General features: G+C 40.1%; 1 protein-coding gene across 2 annotated transcripts in view; it reads right to left on the bottom strand.

Moving 5' to 3' along the window:
- Positions 1–14,081: 14,081 nt before the first annotated feature.
- Positions 14,082–20,774, bottom strand: part of LOC106600633 (ras-related protein Rab-28) — a 58,698-nt gene continuing 52,005 nt past the window's right edge. Inside the window, exons 7-8 of one of the 2 annotated variants that reach the window (XM_014192134.3) lie at positions 18,910–19,008; positions 14,082–17,013 (exon numbers count right to left, since the gene is read on the bottom strand). In XM_014192134.3, the coding sequence (XP_014047609.1) occupies positions 18,916–19,008 (93 nt within the window). In that variant the 3' untranslated portion in view covers positions 14,082–17,013; positions 18,910–18,915. The remainder of the gene's footprint in view (positions 17,014–18,909; positions 19,009–20,774) is intronic. The other variant, XM_014192135.3, reaches the window with a different exon arrangement.

Here is a 20,774-nt window from a genome sequence, read left to right as displayed (position 1 = left end):
TGCACTCTGTAAGTACCATTTTTGCCGTACTGTTTAAACTCGATGAAAGGAACATTGTGGACACTTTTCAGCAAGTTGCAATCATGAAATACAGAAATAAACAGTTTTTTCATAAACAAGGTCTAAATCATGTTTGAATCACTCTGTAAGGACCATTTTTGCTGTACTGTTTAAACTCGATGAAAGGAACATTGTTGACACTTTTCAGCAAGTAGCAAACATGAAATACAGAAGTAAACAGTTTTTCATAAACAAGGTCTAAATCATGTTTGAATCACTCTGTACCATTTTTGCAGTACTGTTTAAACTCGATGAAAGGAACATTGTTGACACTTTTCAGCAAGTAGCAAACATGAAATACATAAATAAACAGTTTTTCATAAACAAGGTCTAAATCATGTTTGATGCACTTTGTAAGTACCATTTTTGCTGTACTGTTTAAACTCGATGAAAGGAACATTGTTGACACTTTTCAGCAAGTTGCAATCATGAAATACAGAAATAAACAGTTTTTCGTAAACAAGGTCTAAATCATGTTTGATGCACTCTGTAAGTACCATTTTTGCCGTACTGTTTAAACTCGATGAAAGGAACATTGTGGACACTTTTCAGCAAGTTGCAATCATGAAATACAGAAATAAACAGTTTTTTCATAAACAAGGTCTAAATCATGTTTGAATCACTCTGTAAGGACCATTTTTGCTGTACTGTTTAAACTCGATGAAAGGAACATTGTTGACACTTTTCAGCAAGTAGCAAACATGAAATACAGAAGTAAACAGTTTTTCATAAACAAGGTCTAAATCATGTTTGAATCACTCTGTACCATTTTTGCAGTACTGTTTAAACTCGATGAAAGGAACATTGTTGACACTTTTCAGCAAGTAACAAACATGAAATACATAAATAAACAGTTTTTCATAAACAAGGTCTAAATCATGTTTGATGCACTCTGTACCATTTTTGCTGTACTGTTTAAACTCGATGAAAGGAACATTGTTGACACTTTTCAGCAAGTTTCAATCATGAAATACAGAAATAAACAGTTTTTCATAAACTAGGTCTAAATCATGTTTGATGCACTTTATAAGTACCATTTTTGCTGTACTGTTTAAACTCGATGAAAGGAACATTGTTGACACTTTTCAGCAAGTTGCAATCATGAAATACAGAAATAAACCGTTTTTCATAAACAAGGTCTAAATCATGTTTGAATCACTCTGTAAGGACCATTTTTGCTGTACTGTTTAAACTCGATGAAAGGAACATTGTTGACACTTTTCAGCAAGTAGCAATCATGAAATACAGAAGTAAACAGTTTTTCATAAACAAGGTCTAAATCATGTTTGAATCACTCTGTACCATTTTTGCAGTACTGTTTAAACTCGATGAAAGGAACATTGTTGACACTTTTCAGCAAGTAGCAAACATGAAATACATAAATAAACAGTTTTTCATAAACAAGGTCTAAATCATGTTTGATGCACTTTGTAAGTACCATTTTTGCTGTACTGTTTAAACTCGATGAAAGGAACATTGTTGACACTTTTCAGCAAGTTGCAATCATGAAATACAGAAATAAACAGTTTTTCGTAAACAAGGTCTAAATCATGTTTGATGCACTCTGTAAGTACCATTTTTGCCGTACTGTTTAAACTCGATGAAAGGAACATTGTGGACACTTTTCAGCAAGTTGCAATCATGAAATACAGAAATAAACAGTTTTTTCATAAACAAGGTCTAAATCATGTTTGAATCACTCTGTAAGGACCATTTTTGCTGTACTGTTTAAACTCGATGAAAGGAACATTGTTGACACTTTTCAGCAAGTAGCAAACATGAAATACAGAAGTAAACAGTTTTTCATAAACAAGGTCTAAATCATGTTTGAATCACTCTGTACCATTTTTGCAGTACTGTTTAAACTCGATGAAAGGAACATTGTTGACACTTTTCAGCAAGTAGCAAACATGAAATACATAAATAAACAGTTTTTCATAAACAAGGTCTAAATCATGTTTGATGCACTCTGTACCATTTTTGCTGTACTGTTTAAACTCGATGAAAGGAACATTGTTGACACTTTTCAGCAAGTTTCAATCATGAAATACAGAAATAAACAGTTTTTCATAAACTAGGTCTAAATCATGTTTGATGCACTTTATAAGTACCATTTTTGCTGTACTGTTTAAACTCGATGAAAGGAACATTGTTGACACTTTTCAGCAAGTTGCAATCATGAAATACAGAAATAAACCGTTTTTCATAAACAAGGTCTAAATCATGTTTGATGCACTCTGTACCATTTTTGCTGTACTGTTCTAACTCGATGAAAGGAACATTTTTGACACTTTTCAGCAAGTAGCAAACATGAAATACAGAAATAAACAGTTTTTCATAAACAAGGTCTAAATCATGTTCGATGCACTCTGTACCATTTTTGCTGAACTCTTTAAACTCGATGAAAGGAACATTGTTGACACTTTTCAGCAAGAGGCAAATACGAAATACAGAAATGAACAGTTTTTCATAAACAAGGTCTAAATCCTGTTTGATGCGCTCTGTAAGTAAAATTTGTTGCAGTACTGTTTACAACTAGACGTTCCGTAAGCGGAACGCCTCACCAATATCCAATGGTATAGCGTGGCGCGAATTACAAATACCTCAAAAAATGCAAAAACTTCAATTTTTCAAACATATGACTATTTTACACCATTTTAAAGACAAGACTCTCCTTTATCTAACCACATTGTCTGATTTCAAAAAGGCTTTACAACGAAAGCAAAACATTAGATTATGTCAGGAGAGTACCCAGCCAGAAATAATCACACACCCATTTTTCAAGCTAGCATATAAGTCACAAAAACCAAAACCACAGCTAAATGCAGCACTAACCTTTGATGATCTTCATCAGATGACACTCCTAGGACATTATGTTATACAATACATGCATGTTTTGTTCAATCAAGTTCATATTTATATCAAAAACCAGCTTTTTACATTAGCATGTTTTGTTCAGAACTAGCATACCCACCGAAAACTTCCGGTGAATTTACTAAATTACTCACGATAAACGTTCACAAAAAAACATAACAATTATTTTAAGAATTATAGATACAGAACTCCTTTATGCAATCGCGGTGTCCAATTTTAAAATAGCTTTTCGGTGAAAGCACATTTTGCAATATTCTGAGTAGATAGCCCGGCCATCACGGCTAGCTATTTTGACACCCACCAAGTTTGGTACTCACTAAACTCAGATTTACTATAAGAAAAATTTGATTACCTTTGCTGTTCTTCGTTAGAATGCACTCCCAGGACTTCTACTTCAACACCCAATGTTGTTTTGGTTCCAAATAATCCATAGTTATATCCAAATAGCTCAGTTTTGTTCATGCGTTCAAATCACTATCCGAAGGGTGACGCGCCGGCGCATTTCGTGATAAAAAAAATCTAAATATTCCATTACCGTACTTCGACGCATGTCAAACGCTGTTTAAAATCAATTTTTACGCGATTTTTCCCGTAAAATAGCAATAATATTCTTCACATGCACGCCAGAGTCTTCACATGCACGCCAGTGTCATTGTTCTCAGATGGACCACTCTCCAAAACCCCTACTGTTTTTCGCCCAGAGACTGCAGAGTTATCATTCCACGTTCTGGTGCCTTCTGAGAGCCAATGGGAGCCTTAGAAAATGTCACGTTACAGCAGAGATCCTGTATTTTCGATAAAGAGGCTACAGAAGGCCAAGAAATGGTCAGACAGGGCACTTCCCATATAGAATCTTCTCAGGTTTTGGCCTGCCATATGAGTTCTGTTATACACAGACACCATTCAAACAGTTTTAGAAACTTTAGGGTGTTTTCTATCCAAATCTACTAATTATATGCATATTCTAGTTTCTGGGCAGGAGTAATAACCAGATTAAATTGGGTACGTTTTTTATCCAGCCGTGAAAATACTGCCCCCTAACCTAAACAGGTTAAACTAGATGATAGGAACACTGTGGACACTTCTCTGCTGGCTCTGGACTGTGGGCCGTCTCTGCTGGCTCCGGACTGTGGGCCATCTCTGCAGGCTCCGGACTGTGGGCCGTCTCTGCAGGCTCCAAACTGTGGGCCCTCTCTGCAGGCTCCAAACTGTGGGCCCTCTCTAGATGTTGTACTGTCGCCGGACGCTTTGGACGGGGCACTGTCGCCGGACACTCTGGACGGGGCACTGTCGGCGGACACTCTGGACGGGGCACTGTCGCCGGACACTCTGGACGGGGCACTGTCGCCGGAAGCTCTGGACGGGGTACTGTCGTCAGAAGCTCTGGACGGGAACTGCACACTGAAAGCCTGATGTGTGGGGCTCGCTTAGGAGGCGCCAGCCTAAGGACACGCACCACAGGGCTAGTGCGAGGAGCAGGAGCAGGACGAGCTGGACTGGGTTGACGCACTGAAGGCCTGGTGCGTGGGGCTGGTAGTGGAGGTACTAGACTGGAGACATGCACCCCAAGGCTAGTGCGAGGAGTGGGAACAGGATACACTGGGCCGTGGAGACGCACTTGTGGTCTCGAGCGCAGGACTGGCACCAACCTGACTGGCTGGGTGCCCGCTTCCCCCTGGCAAATGCGGGACGCTGGCACCGAGCACACCGGCCTGTGAATGCTCGGCCTCAACGCCGTGCGCATCACCCCATAGCACGGGGCCTGACCAGTATCACTCTGCCTCCGGTAAGCGCGGGGAGTTGGCTTGGGGCTCAACCCTGGCCCTGCCAGACTACCCTTGTGCCCCCCCCCAAAAAATTATTGGGACTGCCTCTCAGGCTTCCATGTCAGCCGTGTTCCAATATAACAGTCCCAGTCCTCCCCAGCCTTCCTCCATGGTCCCTCTCCGGCTAAAATCTCCTCCCAAGTCCACGACTCAAAATAACTCCTCTCTAGCTCCTTACCCCGCTGCTTGGTCCGTTGGTGGTGGGAAGTTCTGTAACGGCCATCGTATGTAATGGACCAAGGCACAGCGGGTTGAGTGCTCATTTTAACGTTTATTAGAACACTGACAAAACAAAACAAGAAAATGAACAAACAGTAATGCAGGCTACACACAGCTATGCAAAAACAACTTCCGACAAACCACAGGTGAAAAAAGAGCTACCTAAGTATGACTCCCAATCAGCAACAACGATGTACAGCTGTTCCTGATTGAGAGCCATACCAGGCCAACAAAGAAATACCCAACCTAGAAAATCATAGAAATACAAAACCAGAACAATACCCCAAAACCCCGGAAAACATAAAACAAACACCCCTCTTACATAAGACATATCCCAACAAACCCCGAACCACATAAAACAAACACCCCCTGCCACGTCCTGACCAAACTACAATAACCAATAACACCCTATACTGGTCAGGACGTGACAGTGACAGCAGTTTTACTAAAATTCCCAAACAACTGCCGTTTGACCCCTTTCGCACCGTTTTAGTGAAGAAAATGTCTCATATATAAAATATTCCCCTACTTGTCTGCTTTTCAAATACGAAGTCGGATTTCAAATCGGGGCTACCAATCTGTAATAACTAGAGCCATTTTCATAACCCATCGCCTGTCATTCAAGCCTCTGTGAATCATGTCAGAAGTCACAAGATTCATTCGCCTAGGCCCAAGAGGCTTCTAAACAGCTTTTACCCCTGTGTGGCTCAGTTGGTAGAGCATGGTGTTTGCAATGCCAGGGTTGTGGGTTCGATTCCCATGGGGGACCAGTACGGAGAAAAAAAATGTATGAACTGTATGCATTCACTACTGTAAGTCGCTCTGGATAAGAGCGTCTCCTAAATGACTAAAATGTAAATGTACCATTAGACTCCTGAATAGCTCATCAAATGGCTACCCAGACTGTTTGCATTGACGCTGCCGCTACTCTGTTATTATCTATGCAAACCCACTTTAATAACTATACCTAAACTCAGCAAAAAAAGAAACATCCCTTTTTCAGGACCCTGTCTTTCAAAGATAATTCGTAAAAATCCAAATAACTTCACAGCTCTTCATTGTAAAGGGTTTAAACACTCTTTCCCATTGTCACGATCGTCGTAGTGATGGGACCAAACTGCAGCGGGTATGTGAATCATCTTGTTTTATTGAAAGAAAAATTAACACTGAACAAAAGCATGACAAAAACAGTCCTGTAAGGTACACTGACTATACACAGAGACAACCACCCACAAAACACAAGCTGAAAACCCCTACTTAAATATGGCCTCCAATTAGAGGCAACAAAGAACAGCTGCCTCCAATTGAAGACCAAACCAAAACCCTGAACATAGAAATAGAACAACTAGATAACCACATAGAAATAGATGACATAGAACAGTACCCAAAAAACCCAACAACACAAAACAAACACACCCCTGCCACATCCTGACCAACTACAATAACAAAATGACCCCTTTACTGGTCAGGACGTGACACCCATGCTTGTTCAATGAACCATAAACAATTAATTAACATGCACCTATGGAACGGTCGTTAAGACACTATCAGCATACAGACGGTAGGCAATTAAGGTCACAGTTATGGACACTAAAGAGGCCTTTCTACAGACTCTGAAAAACACCAAAGAAAGATGACCAGGGTCCCTGCTCATCTGCGTGACACCTCACCTATCATTACATTTTTCAACTGTGCTGTGATGTTTCACAAAAGTTCAGAACCTTCTCAGAGTTTCTACAGATTGTAAATTAAAGATAAACATTTTTGCTAAGAGTATTATTATATTATCGATCAATTAATTGACTTTTCAGATCACCCAGCAATGCTATTTGCAGAGTTAACTCCAGGTAAATGTTGCAATGGTGTTCAGAGATAGATGGGAGGGTTTGAGGGAAGATGAAGGGTGGGACTATAAATATAAAAAAAACAAGATAACTAATGTAAAATATACTGTGTCCGTAAAATGCAAATAGTTTCAGAAACGTTGTGAAACAGCACAGTTAAAAAATATATGGCAAATAGAAATCAAAACTGGATGGTCTTCAGAGATAGATGAGAGGGGTTGAGGGTAGCTGAAGGATTGGACAAAAAACAAACAACAGATAACTAATGTAAAATATAGTGTCCCTAAAATGTATATAGTATGTATAAGATGGAAGTAGAAGCCTAAGTGTTGTTGTCCATTAGTTTACTCAAATTAGGGGAGGAGTGGTAGGGTTAGGGGAAAATAATAAAGGAAATGTATATATTTAAAATAAGATACACTACCAGTCAAAAGTTTGGACACACCTATTCATTCAAGGGTTTTCTTTATTTTTACTATTTTCTATATTGTCACATCCTGACCAGTATAAGAGGTTATTTGTTATTGTAGTTTGGTCAGGACGTGGCAGGGGTGTGTTTGTTTAGAGTGTTTCGGGGTTTGTTGGGCTATGTTCTGTTTTAAGAGGTGTGTTTGTTTAGAGTGTTTCGGGGTTTGTTGGGCTATGTTCTTTGTTAGTCAATTTCTATGTTAATTCTAGTATGTCTATTTCTATTTCATGTTTATTGGGTGGACCTTCTGCTCCTCGTTGCTTCTAATTGAAGGTCCTATTTAAGAGGGGTGTTTTTCTATGGGATTGTTTATTGTGGTTGTTTTTGTATACTTTTGTTTTGGTTTTCCTTCTTTCTGCCTAATAAAAACAAGATGACACTCCCGCTGCGTTTTGGTCCAATCCATACGACAACCATGACATATATTGTATAATAATAGTGAAGACATCAAAACTATGAAATAACACATATGGAATTAGGTAGTAACCAAAAAAGTGTTAAATAAATCAAAATATATTTTCTTCAAAGTAGCCACCCTTTGCCTAGATGACAGCTTTGCACACTCTTGGCATTCTCTCAACCATCTTAACCTGGAATACTTTTCCAACAGTCATGAAGGAGTTCCCACATATGTTGAGCACTTGTTGGCTGCTTTTCCTTCACTCTGCGGTCCAACTCATCCCAAACCATCTCAATTGGGTTGAGGTCTGGTGATTGTGGAGGCCAGGTCATCTGATGGAGCACTCCATCACTCTCCTTCTTGGTCAAATAGACTTTACACAGCCTGGAGGTGTGTTGGGTCATTGTCCTGTTGAAAAACAAATGATAGTCCCACTAAGCGCAAACCAGATGGAATGGCATATCGCTGCAGAATGCTGTGGTAGCCATACTGGTTAAGTGTGCCTTGAATTCTAAATAAATCACTGACAGTGTCACCAGCAAAGCACCCCCACACCATCACTCCTCCATGCTTCACGGTGGAAACCACACATGCGGAGATCAACTGTTCACCTACTCTGCGTCTCACAAAGACATGGCGGTTGGAACCAAAAATAGCAAATTTGTACTCATCTAATGTCCATTTCTCGTGTTTCTTGGCCCAAGCAAGTCTCTTCTTATTGGTGTCCTTTAGTAGTGGTTCCTTTGCAGCAATTTGACCATGAAGGCCTGATTCACACAGCTCTTCAGATGTGTCTGTTACTTGAACTCTGTGAAGCATTTATTTGGGCTGCAATTTCGAATGCTGGTAACTCTAATGAACTTATCCTCTGCAGCAGAGGTAACTCTGGGTCTTCCTTTCCTGTGGTGGTCCTCATGAGAGCCAGTTTCATCATAGCGCTTGATAGTTTTTGCGACTGCACTTGAAGAAACGTTCAAAGTTCTTGACATGTTTCATTTCTTCAAGTAATGATGGACTGTCATTTCTCTTTGCTAATTTGACCAGTTCTTGCCATAATATGGACTTGGTCTTTATCCAAATAGGGCTATCTTCTGTATACCACCCCTACCTTGTCACAACACAACTGATTGGCTCAAACACATTAAGAAGGAAAGAAATTCCACAAATTAACTTTTAACAAAGCACACCTGCATTCCAGGTGACTACCTCATGAAGCTGGTTGAAAGAATGCCAAGAGTGTGCGACGCTGTCATTAAGGAAAAAGGTGGCTACTCAAAATATAGAATCTCAAAATGTTTATGGGACAGCGGCCCATTAGCCAAATGATGATCATTCTGCACAATCATAATAAAATTAGTTAACAGGCCAATTCTGTTATTTTATTTTCTCTCTTCTATGAGACCAGCACACTGGCCCAAATATGAACTGGCCCACCAGGCATTTCCCCAAACTGCACTATGGCTAGTTTATTTCTGGAACCTTGTAATGAATACTGTGAAAGAATCACAATGTTCACATTTCCACACTGCCCAAAATCTGTTGGACAGAAAAAGGAATTAATAATAATTTCACATTATGTCAAGGGTTTATTGACTCTCAATATGACGGAGGCAATTACATTTTCCAACATATGTTACTTTCAATTGCATTCAGTTCCATTTCAGTCAACGTCTAAAACACAGTGGAGTGGAAGAACATGTCTTATTAACCAACCAAGCAATGTTATAGGCACCTAATGAGCTGTCTCAAAATGTATTGAGGATAGTATTTAGATTCCAATCCATCACTTAATATGACACATAATGATAATCATTGAGTAGATTCAATATAACAGTGTGAACCGTGTGTGTACCCTTATAAACTAGAGCATTCCCCAAAACACTTGAAGACACACTAATACCCCTGTCTTTGTTATAGCGAGTTTGTTATAGGGAGGGTACAGACAGACCACATATTTTAGTGGCTTAAGAGCTTGTCTCATGTGGGAAACTGTCACGACTTCCGCCGAAGTCGGTTCCTCTCCTTGTTCGGGCGGCATTCGGCGGTCGACGTCACTGGTCTTTTAGCCATCGCCAATCCACCTTTCATTTTCCATTTGTTTTGTCTTGTTTTCCTGCACACCTGGTTTACATCTCATCATCATTACTATGTGTATTTAGTCCTCTGTTCCCTCCATGTCTGTGTGGGGTATTGTTTATTTGTCAAGGTTGGCACGCTTCCGGCTGGTTTGCGCTGGGTTTTGTTTCATGCCCGTGCTTTGTGGCAGCCGGTACTTTGTACTTGGGTTTTGTACTTTGTGCTGCCTCACTCGTTCTTTGGACATTTGTTTTGTGACGCGGTTGCGTTCTGTATTATGATTGCCTAAGTAAAGTGCCTTGTCCACTCATCTCTGCTCTCCTGCGCCTGACTTCCATGCACCAGCTACACCCACCAATGACAGAAACGGACACGCACGCCCTTCACTCATCAATGTCAACGCTGGTTTTGACATGATGTCGTGTTAATGTTACATTCTTCCTCCTCCTCCACAACAGATGAGAATAGACAGATACCCAATATAGTGCACTACTTTTGATCAGAGCCCAGCCTATTTGGGACGCATGCACTGCATGGGACGCATGCACTGCAAAAGGCCAGTCCTGGTAGACTACACCACTGCATAAGGCCAGTCTTGGTAGACTACACCATGCCAAATTAGAATGTGGAGCAAATATTCCACCCTGTCACCAGTGAAATGGGATGTTTTTGAGGTGCCAGTGAACATTGAATTAGCATACTTGTGCAAATCTGTAAAAGGCTGTGCCCTCCAATAAGTAGTAAAGGCATACATTTAACTTATTGAAGTGTTATATTCCCAGAACAAAATGTGAGGGAACACCACAGCATGCTTTTCTCAAATTATTCTCAGCGAAGAAAACACTTCAACATCCTCATTGAACAACTACAAAGCTCCTTCTACAGATAAATGCTATTTTCATCGGTATAACGAATAGCACTTTTAAAGTGGAACTGACAGCATTTTGCAACATGAAGCAACTTATGGGACGCTTGTCCAGGACCGGGCTCTACAAAGACCGGTGCGCCACAGCCAATCTTGGGCCTGCCATCTTTCACTTTAAACTGGACTGTGTGTTTACAGGCAGTAGCGACAGTGCGACTTTAGATCATTAGAAAGAATTTGCCAAATATCACATGAATTTTCGCAAATATGTAATTACCACTGGAGTTCTCTTACATTTGGGAACTTTACAGTCCTATTGATCAAACAGCCATGAACAGGTAGGCTCTATCCCTCAGTTGCCTATGCACATCAACAACAAGATCAACAACTAATGTTAGCCAGAACGAGATTTGTTCAAATCTAACAAGGAAACAAAGCTTGTAGTTGGCCGTCAAAATTGCACTGAAAACAATGGTGAAAAGTAGCCTGCTTGCCTTTCTGCAACTTGCCTGCCAATGCATGCTTGTCCCAATCCACGTTTTGACAACTGTATGGGAACTTGCATGCCCTCCCATTTGATCGATGCAAAATACATTTGATTAAGAGATATGCTAACTGTGGATAACAGTCATATGAACATAGCCCAACAAACCCCGAAGTTCAGTATAGCTAGCTAGCAAAGTGATTCACATTTCTTGCTAGCTAACCAAATGACACCTGCATCTCTAGCTGTAGCCACCAAAAAACAATATGCAGGAAAAGTCAACCACCAAGCTAGCTACTGCAGGACATCAACACAAGCAGACCATAAACATTTGTCTGACAATGATGACGTTTAGCTTAGGATGTGACTTGATTGATGTAAAGCCAAATCCAAACTGGCCTCCCTTGGGGGGCGTTTTGCTGCACCAGGACAACCCACATTTGAGCTCAGCTCAAAGCTAATTATTTTATAAATCAATCAAATGGCATCAATCAATCAAATGCTACAGAGGCAACATGTCATACTCTTTTGTTCCAGACAGCATCAGATACTACACATACTGAGACAGAGGTGAGCTGTTTCTCTCGCTCTGATTTCTCCGGTGAGATTCAACCACTTAGGAATTGATGGAAAATTCTGAAAACACAGAGAAATGAAAGATAAATTATTTTATTATTTTTATTTGTTAAATATTTGGGGAAGCCTGGCTTCCCTTGGCATCCATGAATACACACCACTGGACATTCCCAGCCTTAGTTACATTCGTCTGTTTTCGTCCAAAACATTGAGTCATTGAAACTGAAACAGTGCATCCCAAAGGGCTGGAGGCAGCAAAACATTTACCAGGCCAGCTGTGATTTACAACCTGATAGCAATAAGTTTTGGTCTACCAAGAAAAGTATTGGTGAATTAGATATTTATCACGCACTGAACTGTATCCATCTATTCTGCCAACAATACCTTACTCTACTTCATGGAATTTTAGGTTAAATATAACCTATTTTTAAAACCTCTTATAAAGTTGGTTTTGTAGCATAAACTGGGATTTAGATTTTTTTGCCTGATATGATTGTCTGTTTTATATCGGCAAAGTAGTTAAAACAGTGTCATTTCGACTTTGAAAGCACTGAATGGCTCCAGTATCCTGTTTAGGATCGACAGTATTTTTGGAAACAGTATGAAATGAATCACAAAGCACAAGACCTTGTAATCTGCCTCACTCCTGACATTTTAACCACACATATTCAGTTTTTTGTGTCTTTCTGCTTATGGATGGGACATCCATGGAGTGGCATCCAACTCGGGTCCCACTCAGCAATTGTCTTCATTGTTCAGACACGCCACCTCAGGTTGGTTTCTGGCGCCAAAGTGGACAAGTGCCCAGGAGTTTTGTAATTACAGTCATATTTTAAATAATAATACCACTGTGTCTTTGTCTAATGGAGGATCTTAATCAAACACACCACCCACACAGCCCTCCATTATCACCACAGAAAGGGACATGTTCATTAATCACTGTCTCCTAGGGGACAAGATATCCTTTTGTTGGGTAGGCTGGTCGAAATTGACACACAAAAATGTTTATTTTTTTTTAAATAAAAAATGAAATAAATGTGACATGGCCAGGTGGTCCATGGGCCTGTTAAGAATTTGCCTCCCTGAGACCTGCTGCTTTGATTAGCAAGTCACTCGCCCTCCATGTACTCAAGAGAAAAATGTGTTGTGATTGTATATCATTTCAAAATGTGCGAGAAAAACCCAGCTTTGGAAGCTTAGTCCCCTTGTCCCTGTCGAAGAGATGAAGTTATCTGCTTTCTGTAGGTATTTTTATTTCTCAACTTTCAATATTCAACTCAATAGCAACTATTTTACAACCAAGATATTTGATATTGCTTTGAGATAGAGACTCCAGTCACCCAAGTTATAGACTGTTTTCTCTGCTACCGCATGGCAAGCGGTACCAGAGCGCCAAGCCTAGGATCAAAAGGCTCCTCAACAGCTTCTACCCCCAAGCCATTAGACTGCTGAACAATTCATAAAAATCACCACCAGACAATTTACATTAACCCCCCCCCCCATGCATAGTCACTTCGCCCCCACCTACATGTACAGATTACCTCAACTAGCCTGTACCCCTGCACACTGACTCGACACCTTGCCCCTCTGTATATAGCCTCGTTATTGTTATTCTCATTGTGTTACTTTTTGTTATTACTTTTTATTGTAGCCTACTTGGTAAATATTTTCTTCTTCTTGAACTGCATTGTTGGTTAAGGGCTTGTAAGTAAGCATTTCACGGTAAAGTCTATACTTGTATTCGGCGCATGTGGCAAATAAAGTTTGATTTGATATGGAAATGCGCACCGGCCATTACGAGGGCATAGCAACTATTTAACCCAATGAGTCCCACCATTACGCTGGCGTGATTTGGATGCTTTTAAACATTGTTTGAGTTAGACTTCTGGGTTGTACCATTGGAGAGGGCCAGGTCTTTTTACAAAAACATCTGTAGAGTCCGAATGGTTTGAGCTACAAACTATTAAATTAGATAGATATGAAAAGCTGACTCTCATAAACACACGTTTTTCTCACGCTTTGCTTTATGACCAGTGGTGAGTTTAGAATGTTAGCCTTGCTGGGGCCAACACAACATGTTTTAATTGGGATGCATACCAGCAAAGCCACTACACAACACAAATCAATACAATAATTGGACTATAACAGTGACAAACACTGCCCGCAAACTGTTAGGGCCTACATAAAGCTGTCCCAACACCTTACCACTGTTACACCTGGCTAAGCTGGAATTACAAGTGTGTGTGCATGCAGGAGTGCGAGCGCCACACGCACGCATGCAAGCACATACACACAGGTAAAGAAGTATACACACAACCACATAATATTTATTTTCAGAATTCCAAGGAGGCACAATGTTGCACAAACTATACACCAGTAGCCTAGTAATTACATAAACTATTGCATTTTTATTTTTCATATACAAAGTCTGTACAACTTTTGAATGTTTACTAGACAATCATTTTCTAAGTGTACAGAGTATATAACACTATGATTTCATACTTAACTTTTAGATATTTTCTTTTTATGACCAAAAGTCATAGGGAGTACAGAGGCTATTCCATCCAATGAGGGAAGCTCTTTACATCTTACTGAAATGTGAGCAGCATTGAAAATAAGATCTTTCACAAAGCAATGCATTTATCATTTATAAAGACAATTTACACATAAGGCGAACGCCATGGTTTACAGAGTAAAATCCAACCATGTCACATTGTTTTGTCAAGTATTTTCTGGTACAATGTGAACATCCTCTCTGTGCAAGTACACCATATTAGTCAAAGAAAACATTTTGACAATACAAACTGCAAGATAAGCAAACTTATTTTGAGGGATGAGTATCTGTACAAAACAACACATGCCAATAATTGATGTACACTCTTAGAAAAAAATGGTTCTTTGGCTGTCTCCATGGGGGAACCCTTTGAAGAACCCTCTCTACATGGAACCCAAAAGGGTTCTTCAAAGGACTCTCTCATGGGGACAGCCAAATAACCCTTTTTCTAAGAGTGTTGGTTGGCTATTATTCAGCTTGTTTGGTAAAAACGAAGATCCTACGAAGCACTTTGTGTCAAAGCAGTTCTTCATTGCAGACTTTTCTGCTACAAAGATACACATATTGCCATACCTTTAAGCTGCACCAATACATACTCAAATGTCCATTGTTAAGGTTAAAAATGCCAAACATAGTGAACAAAAATAGAAACGCAACATGCAACAATTTCTACGATTTTACTGAGGTACAGTTCATATAAGGAAATCAGTCAATTGAAATAAATTCATTTGGCCCTAATCTATGGATTTCACATGACTGGACAGGGGCACAGGCATGGGTGGGTCTGAGAGGGCATAGGCCCAGCCAATAATAATTCGTTTTCCCCCACAAAAGGGCTTTATTACAGACAGAAATAATCCTCAGTTTCATCAGCTGTTTGGGTGTTTGGTCTCAGGTGAAGAAGTTGGGTGTGGATGTCCTGGGCTGGAGTGGTTACACGTGGTCTGCGGTTGTGAGGCCCAGTTAGACTTACTGCCAAATTCTCTAAAACAACGTTGAAGGCAGCTTATGGTAGAGAAATGCACATTAAATTATCTGGCAACAGCTCTGGTGGACATTCCTGCAGGCAGCATGCCAATTGCATGCTCCCTCAAAACCTCTGTAGCATTGTTTTGTGTGACAAAAGTGCACATTTTAGAGTGGCCTTTTATTGTCCCCAGCAGCAGGTGCACCTGTGTAATGATCATGCAGTTTAATCAGCTTCTTGATATGCTACACCTGTCAGGTGGACGGATTATCTTGGCAAAGGATAAATTGTCACGAACAGGGATGTAAACAAATTTGTGCACAACATTTGATAGAAATACGTTTCTGTGCGTATGGACAATTTCTGGGATCTTTAATTTCAGCTCATGAAACATGGGACCAACACTTTACAAGTTGCGTTTATATTTTTGTTGAAATATACATACCGTAATTTCCAGACTATTAAGCGCACCTGAATATAAGCCGCACCCACTGAATTAAAAAATATATATTATTTTGAACATAAATAAGCCGCACATGTCTATAAGCCGCAGGTGCCTACCGGTACATTGAAACAAATGAACTTTACACAGGCTTTAACGAAACACGGCTTGTAACAAAAATAAATAGGCTTTAACGAAACACGGCTTGTAACAAAAATAAATAGGCTTTAACGAAACACGGCTTGTAACAAAAAATAAAAAATTTGCAGTAAGCTTTAGTTGTCTTTTTGCACTGAGTCAATTCCTCACGCTGCTAATTCCAACGTCTTATCATCGACTCATTAAGACCAAGCTCCTGTGCAGCAGCTCTATTTCCTTTTCCAACAGCCAGATCAATCGCCTTCAACTTGAAAGCTGCATCATATGCATTTCTCCGTGTCTTTGCCATGATGAGGGTGACAAAATGACTACCGTAATAAGTTTGAGAGCGCTCGATTTAATCTAAACAGTAAACAAAAAAGTTGTTTGACCTTAACCCGTTCGGCAATTTCATTGGTCTAATGAAAGCTTCATGCCGCCAAAAAACTGAGCACGTCACAGAATGTGTTTTTTTGGAGAATTTTTTTTTTTGAAAGCGGGTAAAATCCATATATTAGCCGCGTCATTGTTTAAGCCGCGAGGTTCAAAGTTTGAGAAAAAAAGTTGCGGCTTATAGTCCGGAATTTACGGTAATTGAATAATGAAGACAGTAGAAGAAAAAAAATTACAAAAGAATAACAGTTGCTCAAAATATATTGCTGAAAAAGTGGAGGGCCCATTTGCTTTCAGCATAACTTCATGTTTAAACATGTATGCTGCAACCAAAGCTGATAACCACTCAAGAAATCATTCATGAAAATATATTAAATGTATTGAAGCCAGGAATATACTGTGGGGTCCCTTTACATTTACAAACTGTACATACAGAGAAATCCTCACATTCAAATCTTAAAATATCCGATGACCCCGAAAACCCTCAAAAACGAAAATACTGATATAAAGCCTTTCTAAAGACTTGTGCGTTGAGAGGGAGAAGGGAGGAGGTGTGTGTGTGTGTGTGTGTGTGTGTGTGTGTGTGTGTGTGTACAGCAGAATAAACCAAGCTGGCTCAATTCCCCTGCTTTGGCTATGGGCCAGTGTGTTGGGGGCAGCCTGCTGGTCAGAAGCCCTCACTGCTGTTGTCAGTTTGTGGAGGGGCAAGAGGGGAGGGCGGGGAGAGAGGCGGTCACTGCACCGCACACATGGAGCTGCGCGGGGGGTTGACTGTCCTTGTCACAGGTTCTTGACTGTAGTTCACGATGTCTGCCTTCACCACACGCTATGGAAACACAGACATAAAGAAAGACATAAAACAGAGGCAAAATATGAGAAAGCTGCCACCACACTAGAAAATCCATCTGATTTAAAGTAGCAATATGTAACTTTTTGGGCGACATGACCAAATTCACATAGAAATGTTGATCTATCATTCTACTTGAAAGCAAGTCTAAGAAGTGGTATATCAGTTCTATGTGCGCTATTTCTATGCTTCCATTCCTAAAATGAGTTTTCGTGTCTTTTACTTTTGGTTTTGTACAACAGCTTCAAATAGCTGAAACAATACTTTGGGTTATAGAAAATATATTTCACAGCGGTTTAGAAGGTACAATTGATTCTCTACACTATACCATCTTCTCTTGTCACAAACTGAAATATGGTAAACTATTAGAATTTTAGCAACCAGGAAATGGAGGAGCGATTTCTGCATAGTGCACCTTTAAACACTAATTATATACAATTTAAGATTAAATGTACCTAATTGATACTACAAAATATTTGCAATTTGTTCCTGCATAGTTCAGAAATCTATGGATCACAAAGCAGGCCCCAGGTCTTCCTTCCCAGGCCCCAGAACATACTTTTATAATTCAAATACATTTCATTTGTCACATTCAGAAAAACACGTAAACTGAAGTATACAAGTTAATGGATGAATGTTGTGGTAAAAATAAAATATGGAGAATCTGCTCTAGTCTTTTTGCAGATGCAGCCAGCTCAACGCCAATCACAAGCGTAGAAACAGGTCAAACAAAGGTCAGTCTGACACTAACTCTGTCCGGGGGCCAAGCCCACTTCTCTGGATGATACTGATGCAGCCCACTAAAATAGTCGGGAATTCCTGGCAACATCTTCTATACAAGTGTCATTTCATGTTTTTTTTCTCTTAATGATGCGACATAAAATATATTACTCCAACAAAATGTTTGTGCCAAACTACTGTAGGACCAGTCTAAACCAACCAAAGATTTTCTCCGTTAATAATCAAACTAACTAATAACTAAATTAAAGTGGAACTGACAGCGTTAACTACTTTGCAGATATGAAAACAGACAATCAAAATATCCAACCTTTATAAGAGGTATTAAAAATAGGTTGTTTGTCTAAAAATTACATGATGTAGAGTAAGGCATTGTTGGCAGAATAGATGGATGCAGTTCAATGCGTGATAAATATATCTAATTCACCAATACTTTTTTTGGTAGACCAAAACGTATTGCTATCAGGTTGTAAATCACAGCTGGCCTGGTAGATTGTTTGCTGCCTCCAGCCCTTTGGGATGCAATGTTTCAGTTTCAATGACTCAATGTTTTAGACAAAAACGGAAGAATGTAACTAAGACTGGGAATATCAATACAATCAAACTAGCAAGGGCAATAACCACAAGTCAGTCATAACGTGTCTAATAGGCTAACTTATCCATTTATGTAGCTATTTACTTAGCAAGCTAAAATGCCTTAAAGGCATTTGTGAAAATTCTATAGCAATATAGAGTGGGAAAGCGGCCGTGCGTTTGGACAATTTATAGACACTGCAGTAAATAAAACTGAATAAAAACCTGTCATTCTTATCCAGGACTGGACTCTACAGGTGTGCCCTTGCCATTCAGAGCAACAGTATTCTCAAACATTCTTTGAAAGTACAAAAACGTGAAAATGACCATATCTACTAAGTGCTCGCTTCTCTATACACCTAGGGGTCTATATAAACAGATTTGAATAAGATTTCATGTTGCTAAAACGCTGTCAGTTCCAGTTTAATTCCCACAATTAAAATACAACGACAACCTCTACCACAACCACTTCATAAGGGGTCTTGCGGTTTTATACCAGGCACTAATAGATACAGTATATTTCAGGAGAAAAATATATCTGTGTGCGACTGTGTGTTGACATACTTCCAACTACTGAACCGAACAGATTTTGCTCTGATTGGTCTCCTGTCTAACGGGGACTTCGTCCTGATGGTAGTCCACCAGCTCAGCTTTCACGATCCTCTGAGCAGCACACACCAACGGAGAGATGGAAGGAGACAAAACCAGGGGGGGGGGGGGGGGGAGGAAAAGAAAGAGAGAGAATGAGAGTATGAGAGAGAGAAAGAAATCAGGATAAAGCGATAAAAAAGGGAGACGTGTGGGTAGAGAAGGTGAGGTGTGGATGGAAAGGAGAGAGAGGACAGGAAGGAAAACAAAGATGCAGACAGGAGGTACAGTTGGTTAGAATGCAGGATGGGGAGAGGTGAAGACAGGGTCGTGGAGGTGACAGTGAGAAAAATGAAAAAGAAACTTGAGAAATGGATTGAACAGGAGAATAAACAAATGAGAAGCACTGAGATTTACGCAGGAAAATGTCCATGACCAAAATACATTTGTGAAACATTGTCATTTACAAATGAAGAACACTCAGATATTATAATACTCCCAGGCAGATATGAATTGTGTGTGTCAAATATTGGTTTATCCATTCAATAAAGATTTGGGAGTATTGTAGCGAGTGAGACTTTTATTTAACTTTCTTTAAGTTTAAGCCGTTAGTCTGCACAAATGTTTGTGTGTGCATCCTCGGCTCCTCTTCTACTACTGAAGTTTTAAAATCAACCGTTACATCTTCAATGAGGAAAGGTATAGCTAGCACCTTTCCCTATTCTTGATTTGTTGATGTCTCTGAGTGAAAGTGATCTTACAGCTAACCCGGTCAGAAATCCAACTGAGCTCATCTGGGCTTGTATTCAAAAAAGGTTTCAGAATAGGTGTGCTGATCTAGGGTCAGTTCCCTCCCGTCGAATTCATTATGATCTAAAAGGCAAAACTCAGACGCTTTATGAATACGGGCCCTGGATATTGAGTACCAGTAACAGGGCAGGTTCTGAACTTAGTTCAAACTCAGAACTCAGACCTGGATTGGGGAGCCAGCAAAGACCAGACATCGTGGTTGAAACCTAGGCCCTGGTTGGTTGGTTGGTTGATTAACGAGCTGCCGATGCCTGGTGTCGGACCCTGTGAGTAATCAGCGGCCCCAGTATCTGATCTTCCAGACAGGGGGCAATGACGGAGTGGGCTCCCAGGCCAATAAGATCTTGCCAGGGGCCACTTTATTTTAAGAATGTGAAATGTCAGAATAATAGTAGAGAGAATAATTTATTCCTTCTTCCTTGCTGAGCGGCCTTTCAGGTTATGTCGATATTGGACTCGTTTTACTGTGGATATAGATACTTTTGTACCTGTTTCCGCCAGCATCTTCACAAGGTTGTTTGCTGTTGTTCTGGGATTGATTTGCACTTTTCGCACCAAAGTACGTTCATCTCTAGGAGACAGAACGCGTCTCCTTCCTGAGCGGTATGATGGCTGCGTGGTCCCATGGTGTTTATACTTGCGTACTATTGTTTGTACAGATGAACGTGGTACCTTCAGGCATCTGGAAATTGCTCCCAAGGATGAATCAGACTTGTGGAGATCTACAATTTATTTTCTGAGGTCTTGGCTGACTTCTTTTGATTTTCCCATGATGTCAAGCAAAGAGGCACTGAGTTTGAAGGTAGTCCTTGAAATACATCCACAGGTACACCTCCAATTGACTCAAATTATGTCAATTAGCCTATCAGAAGTTTCTAAAGCCATGACATCATTTTCTGGAATTTTCCAAGTTGTTTAAAGGCACACTCAACTTAGTGTATGTAAACGTCTGACCCACTGGAATTGTGATACAGTGAATTATAAGTGAAATAATCTGTCATGCACAAAGTAGATGTCCTAACCGACTTGCC

Source organism: Salmo salar, chromosome 03, assembly GCF_965601325.2.
Source record: "Salmo salar chromosome 03, fSalSal1, whole genome shotgun sequence".
Lineage (NCBI taxonomy): Eukaryota > Metazoa > Chordata > Actinopteri > Salmoniformes > Salmonidae > Salmo > Salmo salar.
This window is presented reverse-complemented; position numbering and strand designations above follow the sequence as displayed.